General features: G+C 39.5%; 1 protein-coding gene across 1 annotated transcript in view; it reads left to right on the forward strand.

Annotated features, from left to right (window-relative positions):
- The first annotated feature begins 1078 nt into the window (after positions 1-1078).
- POU2F1 (POU class 2 homeobox 1) overlaps positions 1079-25470 on the forward strand; it is a 71897-nt gene continuing 47505 nt past the window's right edge. The window contains exons 1-3 of the mRNA XM_054974703.1: positions 1079-1106; positions 6636-6704; positions 20017-20111. Of these exons, the coding sequence (XP_054830678.1) occupies positions 1079-1106; positions 6636-6704; positions 20017-20111 (192 nt within the window). The remainder of the gene's footprint in view (positions 1107-6635; positions 6705-20016; positions 20112-25470) is intronic.

Consider the following 25470-nt stretch of genomic DNA (forward strand, 5'->3'; position numbering starts at 1 on the left):
CATTTAGATAAATCTTGTTTTCCTGTATACAAAAGCAGCAGCCTTATTTTGAAATACATTAGGGGACTAGAAGAGCTCAAGTATTACTTGATATTGACTTGTATTGGGCTAAGTTTTTAAAGCAATGAATGTGAATTGCTTATTTTACACTACTTAAAGGTATGCTGCTTCCCTGCATAAAATTATTTCTCTCTCTTTTTTATGGAACTGTTAAACTGTCATATAATGCATTTAGAAAATGCCACATAAATGTGCAGGCAATCGTTAAGACAGGTCTGTGTTCAGCTCCTACCTTGCTAATTGTTTTCTTGGGATTATTTGGATTGTGTAGAAAGCTTTTCCAAATCTCCTTTATTACTGAAGTCATTGTTGCCAGCAGGAATAAGATTAAAGGTGCTTAAGTCTGTAGAGTTGTTTCTAATTTGTACGTGTCGTTTCAGTGGCATTTTAACAGAATTTTGTCTTGCCTCGTTCCCCTCCCTCCTTCCCCATGGTACCATGTTCAAGTTAGGTCTGAGAAGGAAAGCTATTGGAAGAAATTTTCATTTTGTTCCCTAATTATTATGCAGGCACTTGGGAGATAATTTTTCCCTTCATGCACTGCCAATTAATATGCAAATGAGCTGATAAATATTTATATCATGATTTAAATTATGCAGGGAGTGCTTTCAGTGTACTCTGCAAATGAATTGTTCATGGACTTCAAAGTGCTGGCTGCTGTGCTAACGAGGGGAGATTTGCATAAGGCCCTAATCAGGCGCATACTGATTAAGCTTCATTATGGAAACTGCCAGCTGCAATCTTTGTTTCTATTTTATTAAAAAAGGGGAACTTTTCATGCTTCAGTCGCCTTGACAATGTCAGACACAGCTAGTAGGAGAGACTAAAACTCCACAGAGCAACTGAAGTTTCTCTGTTCAGTTGAAGATTGCTATGGTGTAACTGAAGTTGTGTTTCTCTATCCCCACCCCCTCCCTTTCTTGTTCTGTTAAGAGCAGTAGTGTAGGTTTTTATTTTACAAATAGTGTTTTTTTCCCCTTTCCTTGGACTATCTGAATCTGCAGAGGATTGCACAGCTATGCTGGACTGCAGCGACTACGTTCTAGGTGGGTACCAGTTCAACTGACTCTTCCAGGTGTTTAATATGGAAATAGCTGTTGTTAAGATTGACTATGCATACATGCGTAATCACATATGCAGGACTGAGAGAGGCATTTGAAAGGCTGGAGACTACCAGTGATGTGATGGCTTGCCTCTTTGACTTGTATTTTTCTGTGTTTAGGAGAATCTTGCTGTGCTCCTTTGGAAGGACAAGAGTTACTCCAGCTTCAAGTGATATTCAGTGCAGTTGTTTGGGAGGTTTTAATCTGAAATATATTGGATTGTTGACAGAAGTAGGGTCTTGTTTTTCTGTATGTTTCTTTCTAAAGCAACATTTAGGAGGGAGAAAGCCCCATCCATCATGACTTAACAGGCTGATCAATTCATCTTGAGTGGTATATTTGTGTGGGTGTAAATGATATAAAGCTGCACCAATGTTTAGTGGCAAACAGGGTTGCTAGCAAAGTCAGTTCTTCTGATACCTCTATCAGTAGTGATTGTAAGGGCTACAGTATTTACATCTGAACCTCCATTAGCAGCATTTTAATTATGTTTGTGTTTATATATATTGTACATTGGCTATTTAGATTTTGAAGTCTTTGTCCTTTATCTTCGGGGCTTCTAATCTGTAGTATTTTAAGAATTAATAATCAGAGGTTTTAGAGTTAAATAGTAATGCAAACTGAAGATTTGCAAGTATCTTTACCTCAAGCTCTTCTCTGTGTATTTAGAAGAAATTTTGCAGTATTACAATGCAGTAAAAATGTTGAGAAGCATTCAGTATAGAGAGCTGTCTTCCTGCCTTTAGTGCATTCTTTCTATATCATGACACACCTTCATCAGTGCATAAGGATGGGGGCAAAAGTATACCTTTAGATGGATTTATAAGCTTGCCAATATTAGCAGATCCATTCTTAAAGGTATTTGTACTTGTTTTGAAATGCTGGTTATTTTTTTATTATTGGCCTTGTGCTGTCTTAAAAGGACGCTGGAGCTCTCTTTAACATTAGCAAGAATGATTTTTGTTTTGGTAGCAGCTCACCAGAATATGGCCAGTCCTGCACCTGGTGCTTTCAGTCCCTGCTTTGGTTTTGACTCTTGTACTTTTAGATCATAGCAATGTTTCAACAATTTATATGAAATTTTGTTGCTTGTGAATACAGAAAATTATTTTCTCCTTGTTATTTTTAAACCCTTTCTAGGCAAACTATAGTAGCTAAGCCTAACACTTTAAATCATACATTTTGCCTATCAGTACAATGTTTAATCAGTACTATGTTTAAAGTAAGTGTAATCCTGAACACAGGAAATACCTTATTACACATCAGTTTCAGCTGATGCAGCGTTCTGCATTCACTAGTGGGCCAGCCAGATATCTGTGAATTTATAAGAAGATCATGAGGGAGATAGCCTTGCCTTGTTTTTTCACCTCAGCATTTGGTATTTAGCCAGTTTTGTATAGTGGTTAGAGAGTCGAACTGAGATCTGGAAGACCCAGGTTCTCCCACTTTGCCATAGAAACATACTGAGTGATCTTAGGCCAGTCGCACACTCTTACCCTAACCTACCTCATAGAGTTGTTGTGGGGGGGTAAAATGGAGGAGAAGAGAATGATATAAGCCCCACTAGGGAGAAAGGTGAGATATAAATAAAATAAATATTCAGAGGGAAATTGCCTGTGTATATGGAGGTTTTATTTAACTGTCATAGCTAATAGTCATTGATAAGATGAACCATCTGTGAACACAAGTTACTTATAAAGTAATGTAAGGTAGTGCCTATCACTACATCTTGTGGTAGCAAATTGTACTAAGATAAGTCCATTACATACTGGCTGTCCTGTAGCAATCTATTTTTTGTCCTTCCTATCCTTCAAGGAGCTCAGGACGCCACTCTCATTTTCTGACAACCAGTTGCTCAGAAATTTGAGAATGTGAAGGTCCTTGCACTTTCTTTGAAGCATCATTCAGAGATTTTTATTTTATTTGCAAATCCTGACAATTCAAGATGCATTCGAGGGATTATAACAAAATCATGCTTCCTAGGGAAAGTCTTTATGGTAAAAGTCTTCTGCACGGTATAAGGGGTTGTTTGTTTGTTTTTTAAAATCTGTCTCAACTTGCTACAGTAATATAAACCTGGAACTTCAAAAATATTAATCTGTAGAGTGGTAAAGCAACTTGTTTACAGGTATGGAAGAAATGTTTCAAAAACGTTTTCACGTTTCACATCAACTTCTGAAAAAAGACCATGTATTGGGCGTGTTTTAGCCTTGGTGTGTGAGATATAGGTGTTTCTAATTTATTAACAGATGTTGGCATAAAAATTAATTCATATTTATCTTCTCAATGCTCCCCAAGATTGTAATCATCTAGCACAGGGGTCCCCAGTTTTTCTGAACCTTTGGAATTCTGACACACAATGATGGGCGTAACTACAAAATGACTGCCATGAGGAGGAGCCAAGCACAAAATGGCTGTCACAGGAGGCAGATCCAACCACAAAATGTCAAAGAGTGAGATTATGCATAACTCTAACAGTAACCCTTCAATATTTCAGGCAGAACCTGTGTTTAACAGGATGCCTTTTTAAATGAACATATTATTTTGAAATATTTTCTTGCATACACTCAACTTACTTTCAGTTAAACAGTAGAGATGTGGTGACAGCTGCTGCCAAAGCAACATTTTAAAAAATCAGCATGCAATTAAAAGCCCAGCTGAGCAAAAGCCCCATCTGGCCCTGCCCACTTTCTAAAAACACTTGATGGGTTCCAGAAGAGGTATCAGTGGGCTCAGTGGGCACCATGCTAGGAACCCCTGATCTGGCAATTGTTCTCCCCCCTCCCCTTTTTTTATACAGAGAAATTCCTTACCTCAAAACAAACAATGTTATACCATTCTTTGGGAGAATTGTAGGATTTCTTGTGAGGCAGAAGATACTATACATGTTGTAATTAGCGGCAGATTCTGTAGGCATAGCCCCCCTATGGGTCAATAATGACTTGGTGCTTGCACAGGGGACTACCTTTACCTTTAGGCAGGACTATTGAGAATCATTGTTGTGCTGTGGTAGCTGCTGAAATCATCTCCCCTTCATGTCTGTTATTTCAAAGGTTGGACTGATACAATTGACCCTTCCAGAAATATGAGGGCTCCTTATTGGAAATATTTCCATGCCCACAGTGTTATCCTTTTATTTCTTATTTATGTCCCACTTTCCAGACACGATCTGTGCACACTTTATGCTTAGATAACTTAAATAGCTTAATGGAGAAAAATACATTGCTGATAGCTTACACTTCTTAAATGTTGCTTGTCCGTTAGAATAACAACTTAGTTTTAAATTTTAAGATACCTAGACAAGATTCTCCTTTCTGTAGGTTAATGTTTCTGGGATTCCTTATTGCTAACTGTCCATAGCAGGAAAAAAAACCTACTTCCTTTGTGATCCAGGTATTGAGAGAGAGGTTTTTGCTTTGTTTCTACTTTTTTGTTGATAACTAGGAATTTGTAATACTTTTGTGTTCTGATTATTAATTTGACATAATTCTTTCTTTTTTCACCCCAATCTTCTTCCTGTTTGATCCAATGTTTACCTTTACATATTGGGTAATATTTTCCTAGAATGTGACAGCCATCTGTCACAATATATGTATTAATACATGTTTTAATATGTACTTGGTCTTTCCAGTTTTCTGGGGGATGTTATTTATAATTCCAACATAGGCAGGTTTCTGAGGATGACTCTTCTCCTACTATAGCAGTTTCTGTATTTGAGGGGGGTGTTTTTAAGTTAGTTGTCCCATGTTTTCATTCTCTTCCACTATTCTCTTACATAAGAGAAGTCTGGGACAATATTCAGATCACCTAGAGATTGTGTTTTGGAGCATTTGTCTGCCCTTCAGTGCCTACAGTTGACCAGTGGATTACAACTGGGAACCATTACCTCAGTGGAAATGTATGATGGGAGAAGCCCACTTAAACAGTTACAGCAAGTAAATAGGATTCATCTAAATTCTATATAATATGGTTAATTGTTCCAAGGGAATTGTTTGCTACCAAAATAGGGTGCATGTATGTTTTGTTACTCCCTTCATTACCTGAAATGTAAAATAAGCAAAACTGTCTGAAAGAGAGGGTGGTAGGCTTTTCTGACAATTATTGTCATGCCTCCCCTTCAAGATGTGAACTATCTCATCAAAAATCAAATTTTGCACATTTGGCACAGCTTTGAGTGAGGAAGTGTGTGAAGTATTGTGTGTTTCATTTCACATATTATTCATAAAGAGTCTGCATTTCTTGCAGTAATAAAAAACATATTTTCACCAGTTGAAGAAGGCTGAGAATTGATGGTAGTCTATAATGAAAATAAATCTGTTGGCTGCAGCAATGGTGTTCTTCAATAACATTGTATTATACTGAAAAGCACTAGTTCAGTTTGCAGAAAGGAATCTGAGCTTATTATAATTGAATACTTACTGAATTATAGTTCAGAAAGAATTTAAATGAATGACCGTCTTAGGGATATGTCAAAATTGTTGTATGTCATTTAGTTTGTGTTTTGCCATTTGCCATAAACAATCGTTGATCGCCATCCCCATCCCAGTTTAATCCTGTTTCAGAAGTCTTTAAACGTAAATCAAGCCTCTGTTTACTACTACGTGGTCTTTGTGTATTGCACATATCAGCTTTGTAGCTTTTAGGAATAACTTCTAGAGCTAGCTGTTAGGTGCAAAGATTCTCCCCTCAGAAAAGGAGCTCAGCCTGCGCATGCCCAAAAGAAAAGAGTTGGACTTTTCTGATCAGTTCCTTTTCATCTGCAGCAGCAGCATTAGGAAAATTCTGAGTGCCTGCATTTTTTTTAATCCTAAGAAGTTTTAGATTATTTGTCTTTATTTTGTATATAGTCCTTTTTAAATACTACCATGTGCCATTGTGTTGAGCTTAGCATCATGACGTAATTGCTTAATAGTAGCATGGAGGTGCCAGGGCAGCATCATACAGACAACAGGCTAACAGCAGTGTCGGGGGGCACCAGTAGGGTGGCTGGCATAGGGACGAATTGAGGTGAATGTTTAAACAGAACATCAAAGAACATTTTAAACAGTCTAGGAAAATTTTGTAAAATCAAAATGCCATATTTCAAAAATATCAACCAAATGATGCTTCAATACAGTCCTTTGTGATTGGTTAACTGATCGTACTTGAAACAAATGAAGAAACCATGAAGGATCTTCAGAGGATCTTTGGAATCTTATGAAGCATCTTCAGAGGATGCCATTCCCTCTGCAGCCCTTTGAATATAATCATTGCAAAAGGTTTTGCAGTGGTGCTAGAAATTTCCATGGCCTAGTTTTCTAGGTTCCTTTTGATATTTACTTGATGTGTCCCCAACAATTGCATTTAGGTCTTGATTTAGTATGTACTATTTATTGATATAATGTGGTGTTTGATCCTCTGTATCGTAGAAAAGATAGTATTGGTAGGATTCTTTTGCCCTGATTATCACCATTATGTTTGTTTCTAATGCAGACTCAAGAATGAACACTCCGTCAGAAACCAGTAAACCTGTAAAAATGGAGAGTGGGGATGGGGACACAGGTAAGAATGTGATGATACTCTAATCTGGATTTAGAATGAAACTATGTGGATTTGGAAGAGAGAATTAATGATTGGTTGACTCTTTAAATAAATAAATAAAACAGTTTTAAGATGGGAGAAGATAGGGTGATATATTTGCTTGGTTAAGCATGGCATTTGTGTTCATTATTGTTCATTAACATATAGACCATATAGATACAAGGAAAAGATGATGTGTCCTCAAAGACTTTTTACTCCCTTGCTGGACAATTTGTTCTGTCTTGGAAGTAAAGTCAACACCAACAACACCAGTGTCTGCTTGGTACTTTTCTGGTGAAAGAAACCACCTGAAGTTTTTGGGTAGAATAAATACTGTGTAAAGGTAGACAGTATTGTGTAGGAACTTGTCAAATGCTCCCCCATTTCTTGATTGTCTCCTTGCCTTATATTAGTCACCAGTGCCACAGTTTGTTTTTACTCCAAGTGATTTCATTGCCTAGAGGTATTCTACAGCTTCTTTATATTTTTTAGTGTTCTAAAAGTATTGATATTATTGCTGCTTGTAAGCTGATCCCATCACAAGTACACTTGTAATATTTTTATCAGTTGTGCCTGGTGCCTTGCAAAATGTGCATATCTTTGAGAGTAGGTACCCTTTGAAATTTAAAATTAGTAGCCTCTAGGCCTTAATATGGTGTGGAGTTTGTCCTATGGGTCTGTAAAGGAAAGGGACTGCTCTCTAGTGCATTTGGATAGTGCCCATCTGTTATATTTGATTTTTCACAGCCAGCTGTTCTTATATATATATCTCAAATTTTCCAATTTGTTTCAACAGTATAACTGTTTCCCTTATTTCTGTTCAGCATATTGTGTTCCATTTTTCTTGGAATGTCAGACACTTTTCTATTTTTGTTTGACAGTAGCTCTTTTCTAAAGCGGCTTTCTACATGGTTTTGGTAGGAATGTGTTTGGCAATGTGTTTGTGATACACTGAGAACCTAATTCTAAACCATCCTCTTGAGAAAATACTGTCCAGTTCAGCCTGCGTTGATAAACTAGTTCTCAGTAATTTTGTCTGCAGTTAACAATTGCTATTCCTTTGCTTGCTATCTGACACTGTAAGTTAAATGGATAAAAAAGTGAATGTTTTAAGATTCAGAAAAGCAGGCCTTATTTATATCTTTATTCTACCTCTGAAATCTTGCTTGAGGCAGCTTGCATACTCATCCAAACAAGTTTATTAAAAATGGGTCCTGCAGTGTGAAGTTTAAATTTCAGAGCAATCCTAAGCAGAGTTACATTGATTTCAGTGACCTTACACTAGAGTAACTCTGTTTAGGATAGCAAGATTTGTTCTAATAAGTGTATTTAGGATTCCATTTAAATATTTAAGACTCTGTTCTGTAGGGATAATCATTTTGTGATCTGTTAGGAACCACAAGCTATACTTGCAACGGAATCACCCTAAGAATTGGTTGGGAACATGACATTATCTGAAGCAAACAGGAAAGGAATTTACTTTGCATGTGTGCACATGAACCTGGGAGTGGGTGAGAATTGGGGTTGTCTGGTATTAAAATAATAGTTGTGATTATAAAAAAATTCTAAAAGAGAAAGGGGGCCATTTTGAAGTTTCTGCCTACCTAGACATTGCCAGGTCTGCATTCATACTTCAGACTGTAACATCTAGTTTAGAGCTTTCAGGTTTGTTTTAAGGTGGAGCTGTTCATTAGAAGAGACAGGGTGCTGCTGCTTTCATATGATTGGGGCTGTGGCTTAATGGCAGAGCATCTCCTTGGCATGCAAAGGGTCTCAGGTTCAGTCCCTGGGATCTCCAGTTGAAAGGATAAGGTAGTAGGTGATGTGAAAGATCTTTGCCTGGGACCCTTAAGAGCTGTGGCCTGTTTGAGTAGACAATACTGACCTTGATGAACTAATGGTCTGATTCAGTATAAGGCAGCTTCATGTGTACATGTGCATAGTACAGCTTTTCCTGCTGACTTTGAGCTGTTCATTTCCCACCTCTATCAGTATCAGCTACTGATGGGGAGATCAATGGGCTGCAGCGTTAATGGAAAATGTAATCTGGATTCAACTCATACTGTTTACCAAAGCTCAGTACTTATGTATACTTAAGTAGCATAGAAAGGTAACATGTCCTACTAACTATAGGCGCATTCTGGTAAGAAGTATTTTTAGAGTATCTTGAGCTAAAATAGTGGATAGTGGAAGCCTGGTACCTGAGCAGGTGTCTTTGACTGTTTCTTTCTAAAATTAACAAAATTTCAAGTTACTAGTTTGTAAAGTGGAGCATGTATATTCTTATCCTGAGTGGTCTAGAATAGTGGAGAGCAATTAGATTAAGTCATTAGATCAAACCAGCACTGAACAGTGTGTTTATCCTCTCTTTTAAGGAGCAGCAACCACATAACTTTCTAGGTGATAGGGCTACTATGAGTTGAGCTGGTACAGGAAGGGAAATCATATTTAGGATTGCTGAGGAATGATGCATGCATCCCATAATGTTTCTAGGACCTCTAACAGGAAGCATTAGAAAGATACTTGACTGACTGATCAACAGTTATTCATGTGGTTGTTGTGGGTTTTCCGGGCTGTATTGCCGTGGTCTTGGCATTGTAGTTCCTGACGTTTCACCAGCAGCTGTGGCTGGCATCTTCAGAGGTGTAGCACCAATACAGTTATTCGACAATACAGTTATTCATGTGGTTTCCCCTTCCCTATCCAGCTTATTTCTTTCTAGTCAGGCTGCATGAATTTAGTAGGAAAACAATTTAGAGCATGGTGGCACCAGCTGCATAAAAGTGGTAAGGCTAGTAGAAGTAGTGGAGTGACCACCACCACCACAGAGAAGCTGACAGTTTTCTGAAGGTCAGTTTTTGCACAGGAGTCAGTAAGAAGGGTATGAAAAGGGTAGGGATGCTTAGGCTATGTTAATAAGCAACAGTTTGTGATCTGTATTCTAGATGTTGGATAGATACTAGCTTATTCTGAGTCTGATAAAAAAGAAGATTCTCTAAATTGGAGTCTTCTCCTGGTGGCCACAGTGAAAGACTGGAAATATCTGTGTACCTTTCTCTCCAGCAGGAATATACAATTGCTGATTTCCCTCTACCTGCTGCAGATTTCCATCTTAACCTCCAAGATCATAATTTCAGGAGGTCTTACTACATTGCAGCAGGAGAGAGAAGTAGGAAATCTTCTGCAAGGTCTGCTTCGCAAGGAGATCTCACTGGATGCAAGCTACTGCCTTTAAATGTGATTTGTCAAACAAACATATTCAGAGTCTGTGTAGTTCAACCTCTTACCTTCAAAAGAATATTTCCACAGAGATGTCTCCAAAACAGGATGATTGAATCTTGTCATTCACAGGGTACCTTTTTAAATCAGACATTCCATACATCTCCACTATGGGTCAGAGTGTTAGGACAGGCCTTGTTGACTGTCTAATCCGTTCCCCTGTTCAGTGCAGAAAATCTAAAGCCAGACTATTCCTAACACATGGATGACCAACCTCTGCTTGAAAACCTCCAGCAAAGAGAGAGCCCCCCATGTACTTGGTTTTACTGTGAAAGCTGTTTTTGCCATCAGAAAATTTCTTCTAGTGTTCAACTAATTTACCCTCCTCTAACTTACACCCTTTAGAGCTAGTCGGGAGAACAATTTTTCACCCTAAATCAATTCATGTAGATAAGAGATAAAACTGAGAAGCTTAGAGGCTTCTGTTTGAGCTTCTTACCCAAGGTCCATCTGTAACAAAGAAGCAGAACAAGTTTTATTTTTAGGGGCTGAAGTTTTTGTTTTTGTGTGTTTGCATTAGGAAATGCCAATATTTCTGGATGATGTACTGAGTCTGACAAGTACATTTATCTCATCCTATTAGTATGTCTGTTCTGTCCTCCTCTGTTTAACTTATGAGTAGAAATATGCGTTTGAAGCCTAATTTGTTGAAAGTGTCTCATATAGGATTGTTGTGGAGGGGGAACATGATGATGAGGGTCAGTGGATGGTACGTGAAGCAGAGCCCATTGGGAGCCAGTGGGCAAGCCCTGGTAATGGAATTCACAGAAAAAAAGAAACTCCAATCACCTAAGGTATTATAAGTCATCTGCTGCCAAGCATTACATCCATATATGGTTCCAGACACCACATATTGTCCCTGCATGAGCCAGACTTAATTTGTCACAAGCACAAACCAAAAGCTACATGTAAGCAGGTGACCCTGGCCTGCATATCAAGCCACATGTATAGTCATCCCCTATGTACAGCATATTGTTTAGAAATTAATTAAACCTAGAAAACATTTAATTAATTAAGTAGCAATTTGGAAAACTATACAAGAAAAATCATTCAAGTGAGCCAACTTTACTACAGACTTCACACAACTCAAATTATGTATATAGGCAGGGAATTAAGCATCTGAAGCCATTTGCCCATTGTACAAATGTGCTCTTCTTTCCACAAATGTGTTTACACACTTCAGACATTGTCCCCTCCCCCTTGTACTCACTTGATGGCTGCTTTAATCGGCCACAGCATGATTCTAGATGGCAGCAAGAGGCAAATTGGGAGAGTTACCCCATCGGCTGCCTGCTGTGATACCCAGGGGCAGCGCCAGGATTCCCGGTGCCCATGGCTGGGCGCCGGCACATGCACCACGCTGCGTGATGATGTCACGTGTGACGTTATCACACAGTGTGCACTGCGAGCCAGCCCCATTGATTGCGGCAGGCGGCTGGGACGCCGCACGGGTGGCCTCCCAGCTCTCCCGCTTGGTTGCTGTGCACCGCCCTGGGCCTGCCGTGCATGGCCCGCAGCTGCTGCACCCAGCGTGGGGCGGGAGGGCTGGGAGGCTGCAGTAGCTGCAGCTTCCCATCCCTCCCTCTCAGCCCTCCGGCACCCCCTCCGGCTCCCCAGCACTCGTGGCAACCGCCTACCTGGCCTCAATGGGCGCACCGGCCCTGGTGATACCCAGCTAGCGGTAACTGGACTAGATGCACAACATGCTGTTGGCAGCTCAGTGAGGTAGGTGCTGGGCTTAGGAGTCTGACCTTTTGCCACCTCTTTGCCTGAAGTCTTGTGGCTACTAGTATGGGAGCAGTGGCAGGCAGCTGACAGCCAACAACGGGTGGTCAACCAGTGGTATGGTGACTAGTTCCAGATGGACAACCCAACCCCTACCAATATGTTATTAGAGTGGGACTGAAATTAACCCAACCATGCTGAAGAATGTTAGGTGACACACTGTTCAAAACATCAGCAGCCACAGGGAAATTGCTGTGTGGTCTTCCTTTTGAAGTCTTGCATATATGCATAGAGAACTCTTGCGAGAGCCTTTACCCCTACATAGTATGCATGTGTGCCCAACCCATGTATGCATAAACAATAAATGAGAAAATATGGTTGTTGGGGGTTTTCCGGGCTGTATTGCCGTGGTCTTGGCATTGTAGTTCCTGACGTTTCGCCAGCAGCTGTGGCTGGCATCTTCAGAGGTGTAGCACCAAAAGACAGAGATCTCTCAGTGTCACAGTGTGGAAAAGATGTAGGTCATTTGTATCTACTCAGGAGGGGTGGGGTTGAGCTGAGTCATTCTGTAAGAGTTTCCCAGGGTGTGGAATGCTAATGGCGGGAGGCTTCACTGTAACCTGAGGAGGTTCTTTTGCATATGGATTGGTGCTTGATGTGCTAATCTTCTCTGCAGGGCTATTGTCGGGTGTGGAGTGTTTTGTTGGCCTGGTGTTTTTCAGAACTGGAGCCCATGCTCTGTTCATTCTTAAGGTTTCTTCTTTCCTGTTGAAGTTTTGCTTATGCTTGTGAATTTCAATGGCTTCCCTGTGCAGTCTGACAAAGTAGTTGGAAGTGTTGTCCAGTATTTTGGTGTCCTGGAATAAGATACTGTGCCCTGTTTGAGTTAGGCTATGTTCAGCCACTGCTGATTTTTCAGGCTGTCCAAGTCTGCAGTGTCTTTCATGTTCTTTTATTCTTGTCTGGATGCTACGCTTTGTGGTCCCGATGTAAACTTGTCCACAGCTGCAGGGTATACGGTATACTCCTGCAGAGGTGAGGGGGTCTCTGCTGTCTTTTGCTGATCGTAGCATCTGTTGTATTTTTCGGGTGGGTCTGAATACTGCTTGAAGGTTATGCTTTTCCATAAGCTTTCCCATCTGATCAGTAATTCCTTTGATATATGGCAAAAACACTTTTCCTGTAGGTGACTGTTTTTCCTTGGTTGTTTGATTCATCCTGGGTTTGATTGCTCTTCGGAAATGAGAAAATAGGTCCCCATTTTGTAGATCTTCTCCCTCCCATCATTATAAATAAATCTTATCTAGCTACTAATTTCCCCCTCCCTTTAAAAAAAACACCAAAATGGCTTGGCGAATGAAAAAAATAGTCAATTGGCAACTGCACTGTAAGGTTATCACTTCCCTAATACACATTCTTTAGATTCTGATCAGTTGTGCAATTCCTTTTCATATGCTTTGAATCACAGCTGTGAACTATCAGGAATAAATTGGTGTGATTAGTTATTTCTAAATACATCTTAAACAAATAAATACATTGGTTTCCTTTTTCCAAGTCATAGGAATATTCAGAATGTCAACTTTTTAATGAACTATTTTAATTTTTATTCCGCCCTCCCCATACCAGCAAACTCAGGGCGGATTACCTTCAGAAACTTTAAAAATTACATTCCATAATTAAAATCACAATAAATACAATATAAATATTTAAAACAGAGAGCATTATGAAAACCAATTCCATGCCAAACAAGACAGTGAAAAGAATTTAAATATGTGCACTAACAATCTCCTTGGGGGGGATTCTATCTCTGTTAGTTCTAAAGCTGTAATCAAAAGATTATTTGTATGAAATAATGAGACCAGTAAAGATTTCACTAAATATATTCAGATGCATTTTATGTATGTATGTATATGTGTGTGTGTATGTATGTATGTATGTCATTTATAATGTGCCTTTCTCACTAAGACTCAAGGCAGATTGCATAGTATGAGATTAGTTCAGTCAGTATCAAAGACTTTTTAATAAAAAATGACATAGGATAAATAAATGCAAATTTACAAAGACATAACGTTAGCAAAATCTAATACAGAGTTGAAGAAATGCTGAATCAGAGCATAAGCAATTCCTGGACTTGTTATTAAAGAATTTAAAACTACCCAATAGCATCATACTTAAAGCAACAGATAGGACATAAGGCAACAGGTAGAATATAGTGGTGAAGTCTATGGCCCCTAGTAAAGCATATCTTTGAGACCACCTCCCTACAGTACAGCCCTCCTATCTCAGTAAAAAAGCCCTCTTGAATAATTTAGTTTTGCATCATTTGTGGGAAGTCAGGAGAGCAGAGGGTCTCCTGACCTCAGGCAGGTTGTTTCGTACGGTGGGGGCCACCACAGAGAATGCACATGTACGGGCAGCTGTTGATTTTGCCTGTGTGGAGGCAAAGGAACACCCTGGTTATGAGGTGTTAAAAAATTAAACGTGAAATTTAAAATAGGTTCAGTCAAAAGCTATAGAAAAGTATAGAAGGAGCCCTTATATTCAGCTGAAAATTCAGTTACCTTCATAATATATCTTTCATTTTGTGTAGTATTCATGTGCAACAATATCATAAGAAATGCATCATCTAGAATTTTTTTTCTTGTGGTGATATTCTTGTGGATTGGTACTGGGACTGCTGCACTCTGTCCATATTTTTTCCTTTTAGACTCACTTTCAGAGTCTTTTCGATCATGTCTGTGCCTGTTGGTTCTTCTCAGTTTGTAATCTAATGGTGCTTTATCCTTATCTTCCTGTAGCCATGCTAATACTAAAGTTGTTTTTTCTATTTTTCTTACTGACTCTAATGTTCATCCTTATGCTGTTGTTTTGTCCAGCACTGTTAGAACACATGTTCATTCTTTTATAACTTCTTGTCTGGTAGGGTTTTAATTTGGTTTCCCTCTTTCATCTTCATCCTCACACATGTATAGTGAATGTATGTATGTGTCTTATCTTATTCTTTTACTCTGCACACTTCGCTTACGGTGTCACCTCCCCTCCATTAATTTCATTGCTTGGATCCTATGAACGAGTTTTATGAATACGGTAGCCTCTGCTGCAGAGTACACTTCCTCTTCTTCTAAAACATGTTTGCTCAGTGGCTTTCTTTCTTTCTTTTTTTTTAATAAAATTTTATTGGTGAGTGGAAAAACAAAAGAAAATTTTCCAAATTTAACACATATAATCCCATTTTTTCCCCTTACTCTGTCCCCCACCCTTTTCCTCCCCCCTCCCTATTGACTTCCAACAGCTTTCCAACCCTTAACCCTTCTTATTACTTAAATCTATTTCATTTATATTTTCCTACCAACTTTGAATCATAATATCTCTTACTCTAAGCCCATTCTTATTCTTTTACATAAACTCTATCAAACATACTATCAATATAGTATATCTCATATCAATATAACATAACAATATAGTATAATATATAGCAGGGATCACACTATCTCTTACTTTAAACTTATTCTATTTCTTTTCTTTCAGGCATATAATCCATCAAATACACTATCAATATAGTATATATTATAGTAATATATTATATATATATTGTATGCTATGCCACCAATGTAGCACAGCACACAACACCATATAGCATAACCACATAATATGTTATAATGTAAAGTCTGATCCACTAACCCTTTATTTTATGTTATATATCATATATAGTATATCTCATTGAGATATCTATTTACCCCTTCTCATTATCTCATATATTCAATGTAAAATTCCCTTAAATATTATATTAGCTTAGATTATAATTACATTCCCCCTAAATGGTAAGATCCCTTCTCTCTTCTCATTGCAACATTGTTTTTAAAAAAAATTTCAAACTGCCACAGTTCTCCTTTTACATCCCACTTTTTTTCCAAAAATTGTTTCAATTTCCCACAATCAACAATATATTGTCCTAGGTCAAGATCTTTAAGTTTCCTTGTCATTTTATCCATTTCTGCCATGTACAGCAATTTATAAATCCAGTCTTCTACAGTTGGTATTTCTTGTGTCTTCCATTTCTGCGCATACAAAAGTCTAGCCGCTGCAGTCATGTAAAATAACAATGTTCTATACTGCATTGGAACTGCCTCCATTCCCAAGTTCAGTAGCAACAATTCTGGGTTCTTGTTTATTTGTATTTGTAAAATCTCATTTATTGCTTCAATTATTTCTCCCCAGTACTGTTTAGCTACCTCACATGTCCACCACATATGATAAAATGATCCTTCATGCTTTTTACATTTCCAGCATTTGTCTGACATATTAGTTTTTCCTAGTGCAATTTTCTTTGGTGTTAAATACCATCTGTAAATCATTTTGTACACATTCTCTTTAATGTTCGTACAAGTTGAAATCTTCACTGTATTTTTCCATAGGTACTCCCATGCCTCCATTGTTATTTCTTTATGAAAGTTTATTGCCCACTTCACCATCTGGACTTTTACTGTTTTGTCCACCATAAACCATTTTAAAAGTAATTTGTAGATCTTGGATATTTCTTTCTTGCCTTCTTGTAGTATCACTTCCTCTAACTCCAAATTTTCCAATCTTATTCCTCCTCTCTGGCAGTCCGCATTATAAAGGTCTCTGATCTGTCTGTACTGGAACCATCCATAACAAGGAGACAGTTCTTCTTCTGTCTTTATTCTCAGCTTTGAATGTTGTATTTGTGTAATCTCCTTGTAGGTTAGACATTGCTGTTCGTTATCGACAGTTCTCGGATCTATTACTTCATACGGAACCACCCATGAAGGAATTCCATCTTCCATATACAACTTGTATTTCTTCCAAACCGTGAAGAGGCTTCTCCGAATATAGTGATGCAAAAACATAGAGTCCGCTTTTACTTTGTCATACCACATGTATGCATGCCATCCAAATATATCTTTTTATGTCCCTCCAGGGCCAGCAACTTACGGTTTTTTAACATTATCCAGTCTTTCAACCATACAGGACATACTGCCTCATGATACAGTCTTATGTTGGGCAGTTGCAAGCCACCTCTTTCCTTCGCATCTTGTAAAACCTTCATTTTCACTCGTGGTTTCTTGCCTGCCCGCACAAAATCTGAGATTTTCCTTTGCCATTTATCAAATTGTTTGGAGTCTCGGATAATTGGTATAGTTTGCAACAAGAACATCACACGTGGTAAGACGTTCATTTTTATTGCTGCAATTCTTCCCAGCCATGATAAATTCAGTTTGTTCCATTTTATTAAGTCTCTCTCTATTTGTATCCACAGTTTCTCATAATTATTTTTGAACAAATCTATATTTTTCACAGTCAGCTCAATGCCAAGATATTTTACTTTATTAGTCACCTCACAGTCTGTTATCTCCGTTAGCTCTTGCTGCTTCTGTCTAGTCATATTCTTACATAAAATCTTTGACTTCTTTTTGTTCACATAAAATCCAGCCAAATCTCCAAACTCTTTTATTTTCTCTATTACCTTTGGCATATTTTCAATTGGACCTTGTAAGAAAACTCTTTTATTTTCATATCTCGGATTGTGTCATCTTCGCGTATTTGAATCATCAATATTTCCAAAATCAAAATAAACAACAATGGAGACAGTGGGCATCCCTGTCTGGTTCCTTTGCTGATTTTCAATTTTTTTGTCAAATCCTCATTCACTATGATTGCTGCACTCTGGTCTCTATAAATTTCCTTAACCGCTTGTATGAACTTTTCTCCCATTTGCAGCTTTTCCATGGTAGCAAACATACAATCCCAGTTCAGATTGTCAAATGCTTTTTCCGCGTCTACGAAGAAAAAACCAACCTCTCTGTCACAGTGCTTGTCATAGTATTCAATAGCGTTTATTACTGTCCTCAAATTGTCTTTAATTTGTCTGTTGGGTAAAAATCCCGCCTGTTCTTCAGCAATGAATTCCGACATCCATCCTTTCAACCTCTCTGCCAACACCTTTGCAAATATTTTATACTTATTATTCAACAACGAAATTGGTCTGTAATTTTTAACATTGGTCAAGTCCTGACCCTCCTTCGGTATCAGCGATATATTGGCTTCATTCCATGAGTCAGGAATCCTTTGATCTTGCATCGCTCCATTCATTGCCTCTTTCAGGAATGGTGCCAGTTCATTAGCCATCACTTTATAAAACTTTGCCGTTAGTCCATCTGGTCCTGGCGCCTTTCCTATCTTCGTTGATTGTATAGCTTCTTTTATTTCTTCTTCCGTCACTTCCTTATTTAATTTCTCTTTCCATTTTTCAGGAATTGTCGGAATTTTCATCTTCTCTAGGTATTCCGCTATTAAATCTTTACTCACTTCTTTTTTTTGGTACAATTTTGCATAAAACTTAAAAAAGGCTCTACTAATAGCCGCTTGGTCCATAAGCACCTTATCATCTTCTAGAATTTTACTTATGATTTTCTTCTCCTTCCTTTTTTTTAGTTGCCACGCCAAATATTTCCCAGGTTTATTTGCACCTTCAAACGACCTCTGATTCATCCTCTTTAAATTCCACTTTAATTCTTTATTGTCCATTGCTGTCAATTGTTCCTGCAGAATTTTAATATCCTGATATGTCTCCCCCCCCCCCGGTCTTTTCTTAAGTTGTATCTCTTTGGCTTTTATTTTATCCAAAATTTCAGATCTCTTTTCCTCCTTTTTCCTCCTAGTTCTTGCATTCAGGTCTATCAGTATGCCTCTTATCACCGCTTTATATGTGTCCCATACTTTATTGGTCGGCACTTCTTTGTTCAGGTTATATTGTATGAAAAATTTGGTCTCCTTTCACAGCAACGCAATATTTTCTTCTATTTGTAACAAGTCCTCATTTATTCTCCATCCTTTTCTTTTATTATTTTTCCCAAATCTCCACATAATTGGGTTATGATCTGAGCCTACCTTTGGCATTATCTCCACCTCTCTAGTCCATAATGTCAGTTCTTTAGAGGCCCAGTTCATATCTATTCTTGATAATGTGAAATGTCTTGCAGAGTAAAATGTATATTGTCTATTCTTAGGATATTGTCTCCTCCACACATCTTCTAAACTTTCTTGTTCCTTAAGCATAAAAAACGCCTTTGGTAATAGTCCTCTTTTTTTGTGAGCAGCTTTAGACTGCTTGTCCTCATCCAAATTTGTAACTCCATTGAAGTCACCCGCCAAAATTATATGATCATAGGTCAATTCATCTAATTGTTTCTCTAAGTCCTTAAAAAATTTTTCTTTTGCACCGTTAGGTGCATAGATCCCGATCATCAATATTTTCTTAGAATTCCAAATAATTTCCACTGCTAAATATCTGACTTCTGCATCTTTTAAAACTAGTCTGGGCTGCAATTCTTCTTTTATGTACAATACAACTCCCCTCTTTTTCTTTTTAGAGGCGGCAACAAATTCTTTTTCCAATTTAACAAATTTCAAATATTTTCCGTCCTGCTTTCTAATATGTGTCTCTTGCAGACAAACTATATTGCATTTTTGTTTTGCTAGCCAGTGGAAAGTAGCTTTGCGTTTACAAGGTGAATTTAGTCCATTAACATTCCAAGATATAACTTTACATTCCATGGTCACTTTCTTACAGTTTTTGGTAAGTCCTTTTCATTTTCCCTAATAAAAGTCTCCATCTCATGGCCAGATCTGATGCTCTTTCTAACTCCACCAAACTCAAATGTCAGTCCTTCTGGTATTTCCCATCTATATCTGATTTTCAGCTCCTTTAACATCTGAACCAGTTCTCTATACTTCTTCCGCTCGAACAGCACCGATCTGGGCAACTCTTTCATGATTCTCACCACTTTTCCATCGACTTCTAATGGATCTTGAAATTGTTTGCTCACAAGCTCAGTGGCTTTCAATTGGACATTGAGCAAATGGAATTTTTAGAGGAAGTGTGCTCGACTACAGAGATTATCTAGCATGGATGGAACTTGTTCATAGGATCTAAGCTTTTGGTTTGTTTAGCTTTCTATAACCTATGCCAAATAAAAGGTTGTTACAATGTTCTCTGGACTTTGGCTAGGGAAGGGAAACTTGACAATTCTAGGAATTGCTTCTCTCTGTGTTTTGGCTATCTTAACATGATACATGGATGGTGTTCAGGTGATGCACTGAGTTGATCTGAGGATCCAAAAGACCCATAAGGTAACAGTTACTCTTAAGTTTGGCTCTAAATAGGTGCCAACACGTTGATGAATCAGCAACAACAGGTAAGAATTAATCCAGAGATTTTTCAAAATTGAGAGAATTTTTATAGGTTGTAATTTGTGTATCCCTGTAGGTGCACAGACAAATGGCCTGGACTTTCAGAAACAGACTGTGCCTGCCGCAGGGGCAATCGCTACAGCCCAGGCCTTCCTTGGGCACCTCCATCAGGTAAGATTTGTTTAAAACTCCAAGACTTAGAAGTAAGTATAGAACAAGTTTTCTCTGCAAAACAGGAAGCTGAGCCTATGCACAAGCATAGGGCAGCAACACTGAAATATACCAGTTTGGTGAGAGCCAGTTTGGTGTAGTGGTTAAGAGCACAGGACTCTAATCTGGAGAACTGGGTTTGATTCTTCACTCATCCACTTGAAGCCAGCTGGGTGAGTTTGGGCTAGTCATGGCTCTCTGGAGCTCTCTCAGCCCCACCCACCTCACAGGGTGTTTTGTTGTGGGGTTAATAGTAACATACTTTGTAAACTGCTCTGAGTGGGTGTTCAGTCATCCTGAAGGGCAGTATATAAATAGAATGTTATATTATCATTATCGTTATCATTATTATTACTACTACTACCATGTTCAAGAATGAATTACTTTTACAATAGGCTGTGTAGCTCATTGAGGGAAGAAAACAAAAGCAGCCTAAACTAAGAACAGAGGAGGGGAGTTTTTTGTCCTAAAAAAGTGAGTTGTGGCGCTGTGAGCAGACCCATCTTTTGCAGAATCTCACATTTGTGCCTGTTAATGGGTGATGCCATACAGTAGATAACAGAATACAGTATGATGTTATTTGCTAAAATATGACTGTGACCAAATAGGTGTACAATAGACTGGTTCAGTTGAGTATATTTCTAACAATGAATCCTGCAAAAAGGTGAATATACATAAATTGGAGTAAAATTGCATTTCTTAACATCTTTAAACTCTAGAACCTATTTCTCTTGAGTGAGCATGGTGTAATGGTAAAAGAGTGTTGGGCTGAGATCTTGGAAGATCCAGGTTCAAATCTCCACTCTGTCATTAAGCTTGCTGGGTGAACTTGGGCTTTCTCTCTTCCTGCCTAACCTACTTCACAGGGTTCTTGTGAAGGTAAACTGAAGGAGGAAAGACTAATAATCTCTTCCCTGACTACTTGAAGGAATGATGGGATAAAAAATATATGAGGCATTTTATTTCATACATTTCATATTCATGCTCCTTTACAAGCTGTCTGTCTGTCAAACAAAAGCTATGATTAGGGATTGTAGTGTGTAGAAAAATGAGCCATCTCTAAGTGCAGTGAGTAACTGAGATACTATCCAAGTACTAGATATTTCAGTGTCTTTCTTAACACCATGTGTTGCTAATTAACTAATGATGTACGCTCAACATTAGAAAGTGTAAAATAACAGTATTAGTGAGATTTTTGCGTTCTTAAAAGTTCAGTGTAGCCATGTTAGTGTATAGTGGTGTGCACCCCCCCCCCAGCTTGTCCAGATCTAGGTTTCAGGGGTGCAAAATAATTTTGGTATCCCTAAAATCCAGGTCAGATTCTCTAATCCAATTAGAGAATCCCAAATTTATCTGGCCATTATTCCCTGTGGGGAAAATTATTTGGGGGCTGGTGCAGAGTCATTTTTCAAGCAAACTCCACCAAATCTGCAAGGAACCTACTAATTACTGTCCACTAAAGACATCCCAAGTTTCAGGAAAATTGGACCTGGGGTCGAATTCTATGGGCCTGAAACAAGTTTCCCCCAGCCACTGTCCATTGTTTTTTAAGGGGAAAACATTTCTAAGGCTTTCTGGACAAAGAGAAACCTTAAGCAAAGGCAATCCCTGGCCAAAAGTCAATCCCAGATTCAAGTGCCACTCCCATACAAGATGAACCAACAAAGTGCAACAGAATCAAAGCGAAGCAAGGAAACCAATGTCAAACCAGAGAATCCCAGTGTCAAGCCAGAGAGTCCCAGTGTAAAAGTAGGCTTGACAGAACCGCAAAGTTTAAAAGATGGCTGGTAGTGGCTTGAAAGATTCTTTTGGAACTCAAGGAAGTTGAGTGGGACAGGATGGGAATCCATTCTGTCTGCTTCCTCCTGTTCCCTGCCAGTCTCACACTGTTCTCCTGCCACGATGCAGAGCTTGCCTCCACTTCATGGTGCTGTCCTCTCACTTACTGCCTGGCAGAGTTTGGATCCCTGGATCCAATATGAGATTCTCCAATGTGATCCAGCATAGCAGTTTATTAGTTTCCATTATTCCTAACTTTAAGAATGAACAATGTTTAGTTGGGGGGTGGGGGGTGGGGGGGAGAGCATCTTGTACTCCATCATGTACATGGGAGATGGTGGGTAACCATAGCTCCTGCTTTTGGTGGCATTGCTGTCTGGGGTGACAGTCTGGTTTACCCTTTCTGAACTCTGTCCTAGATTCTAGCTTGCTTGATAAAGGCCAGTGGGAACCATGGAGGCTTTAATGTGTGTGTACACCTGCTCTGGTTCTGTTGCTTAGTAATGCTATAGTATGGTGGGATAAGGGGAATATGAGCATGGATGTAAGAAAGCAAGGCACTAGAGGCAGGGGAGCAGTTGGGGAATAGTGAAGCGGAGTGCAGTGAAGAAAGAATAAATACTGAAGCAGCTATACATGTGCTATTTCTGCATATAATTCACCCACGTGCACCTAGTCCAGCTTCTTACCCAAACATCAATAATGATGTCTAACCTCTTTTCTACTGAACCCACCCAAAGCATCCTCTGTTCTGAAATCTTGTGAGTTTGACTAGTTTTTATTTCTTTATTTTTTTTAATTTTTATTTTTGAATTTTTTAACAATACGCAATTGTAAAAAAACTCAAATATATAACCATATAACTATATAAACAGTATGAATATAAACATGTGCTCGAGACAGCGTATCAGTTGCCTTGGCAGTATTTACAATATATGTGGTAAAGACAACAAAAGAACATAAAATTTAATAAATTGCTATAACTTTAAGATTGTCAGGTATTGACTGCAAGTATTTGTTTTGCTTTTCCATATAGTCCAGAAAAGGCCACCATTTCTCATAGAAATTGGATTGGAAGTTCTGGTTCTCAGTGGTTGAGATGCGGTCTGTGATTTTCTCTATTGTGAGAAATTCCCATAATTTATTAATCCAAGGCTGTTTTGTGAGTGGGACTTTGGATTTCCATGATTTTCTGATTATGGCTTTGGCCTCACTGATCATAATTGAAATCAGATTTTTTGGATTATGGGGATGTCCTCCATTTCCCCACAAATTAAGAAAAACAAGTTCAGGACGTGGTTGAATGACATACCCAGTTATTTTCCCAATCATGTTGAAGATCAGGCTCCAGTAATGTGAAATCAAAGGGCAATTCCACCAACAGTGGGAAAAAGAGCCTGTTTGTTTGCAGCCATGCCAGCATTGTGGGTCGTATGAAGGATTTATGTAGTGTAACTTGAGTGGGGTTAGGTACCACCTGTGCATGATTTTTCTGAAGGTTGTTCTGATATTAATAGCATTAGTGGAGCATATTTTTGAGGACCAAATTTGTGCCCATTGTGAGTCGGAAATAATTGTATTGCAGTCTGACTGCCACCGAAGCTGATAGTTTCCTTTTTTACTCCACTTTTGGGAGTTGAGTTTGACTAGTTTTTAAACCACAAAGCAGTTAGATATTTATAAACATTCCATAGCATTTCAGTCACTAAGCCAATGGATAGGAAAACCTTATTTCATTCAGTTGAAGCCCAAATGCTCTGCAGTCAGCAAATACTACAACCAGCACTTAGCTCAAAGTTTTTTGTTTTGCCTTGTTTTTTCATTTTGTCAGGTTTATCATATATGTGGATAAACTGGCAAAACCATTTTCCCGCAAATCTGTTTTATTCTTTAATTGAATATCTTGCTCATCTGTTTTCCAACAATAGAAAACATGCAAAATGGTTATTTATTTATTTATTCAATTTATATACCGCCCATCCCAGGGGCTCTGGGCGGTGAACAGTTAAAATTGATAAAAACAAAAACTAAAATCAATATACAAATAATAAAACAAATTAACAAGGTGCAGTGGTGGGGAGAACCTTCCCCACCCCAAAGGTGGGAGGCCGACATGGCACCGCCACCTTCAATCACCAAACGCCTGGCGGAACAGCTCTGTCTTACAGGCCCGGCGGAACGATAATATGTCCCGCTGGGCCCGGGTTTCCATTGACAGAGCGTTCCACCAGGCTGGGGCCAGGACTGAAAAAGCCCTGGCCCTGGTTGAAGCGAGGCAGGCTTCCTTAGGGCCGGGGACCACAAGTAAATATTTATTCGCTGATCGGAGCGATCTCCGGGGAACGTACAGGGAGAGGCGGTCCCGAAGATATACCGGTCCCAACCCACTCAGGGCTTTAAAGGTAAGAACCAACACTTTGAACCTGATTCGGAATTCAACTGGAAGCCAGTGCAGCTGGCGCAGGACAGGTGTGATGTGTGACTGGTAAGGTATACCAGTCAGGACCCGTGCCGCCGCATTCTGGACCAGTTGTAGTTTCCAGATCAGGCCCAGGGGTAGCCCAGCGTAGAGTGAGTTACAGTAATCTAGCCTGGAGGTGACCGTTGCATGGATCACTGTAGCCAGGTCCTGGGGCGTCAGGTAGGGGGCAAGTTGCCTGATCTGAAGAAGATGGAAAAATGCAGACTTGGCAACCGCCGTGACCTGGGCCTCCATCGATAGGGAGGCATCCAGGAACACACCCAGACTCTTTACCACTGGCAAAGTTGCCAGTGGTGTCCCATCCAGGGCAGGGAGCTGGATCCCAACATCTGGCAGCCCCCGTCCCAGCTGCAGGACCTCCGTCTTCACTGGGTTCAATTTCAGCCTGCTCTGTTTCAACCATGCCGTCACAGCCTCCAAAGCTCTGGCCAGATTGTCTGGGGCAGTGTCTGGCCGGCCGTCCATCAACAGAAAAAGTTGGGTGTCATCCGCGTATTGATGACAACCCAGCCCAAACCTCCGCACCAACTGGGCGAGGGGGCGCATATAGATGTTAAATAACATTGGGGAGAGTATCGCCCCTTGGGGAACCCCGCACACCAAAGGGTGACGGGCCGATAGATCTCCCCCGAGTGCCACCCTCTGTCCCCGACCCTGGAGAAAGGAGACCAGCCACTGTAAGACTGTCCCCCTAATCCCCACGTCGGCAAGGCGGCTGGCCAACAAATCATAGTCAACCGTGTCAAACACTGCTGTGAGATCAAGTAACACAAGCAGCGCTGACCCGCCTCGATCCAGATGCCTGCGAAGGTCGTCTGTGAGGGCAACCAAGGCTGTCTCCGTCCCATGGCCAGGACGGAAGCCAGACTGGAATGGGTCCAGGACTAGAGCATCATTCAGGAATTCCTGCAGTTGTACCGCCACCGCCCGCTCAATCACCTTACCCAGGAACGGGAGGTTCGACACTGGGCGGTAACTGGACGGGTCGGTGGGGTCCAAAGATGGTTTTTTCAGGAGGGGCCGCACTACCGCCTCCTTTAACACTCCTGAAAAAACCCC

Source organism: Eublepharis macularius, chromosome 3, assembly GCF_028583425.1.
Source record: "Eublepharis macularius isolate TG4126 chromosome 3, MPM_Emac_v1.0, whole genome shotgun sequence".
Classification (NCBI taxonomy): Eukaryota; Metazoa; Chordata; class Lepidosauria; order Squamata; family Eublepharidae; genus Eublepharis; species Eublepharis macularius.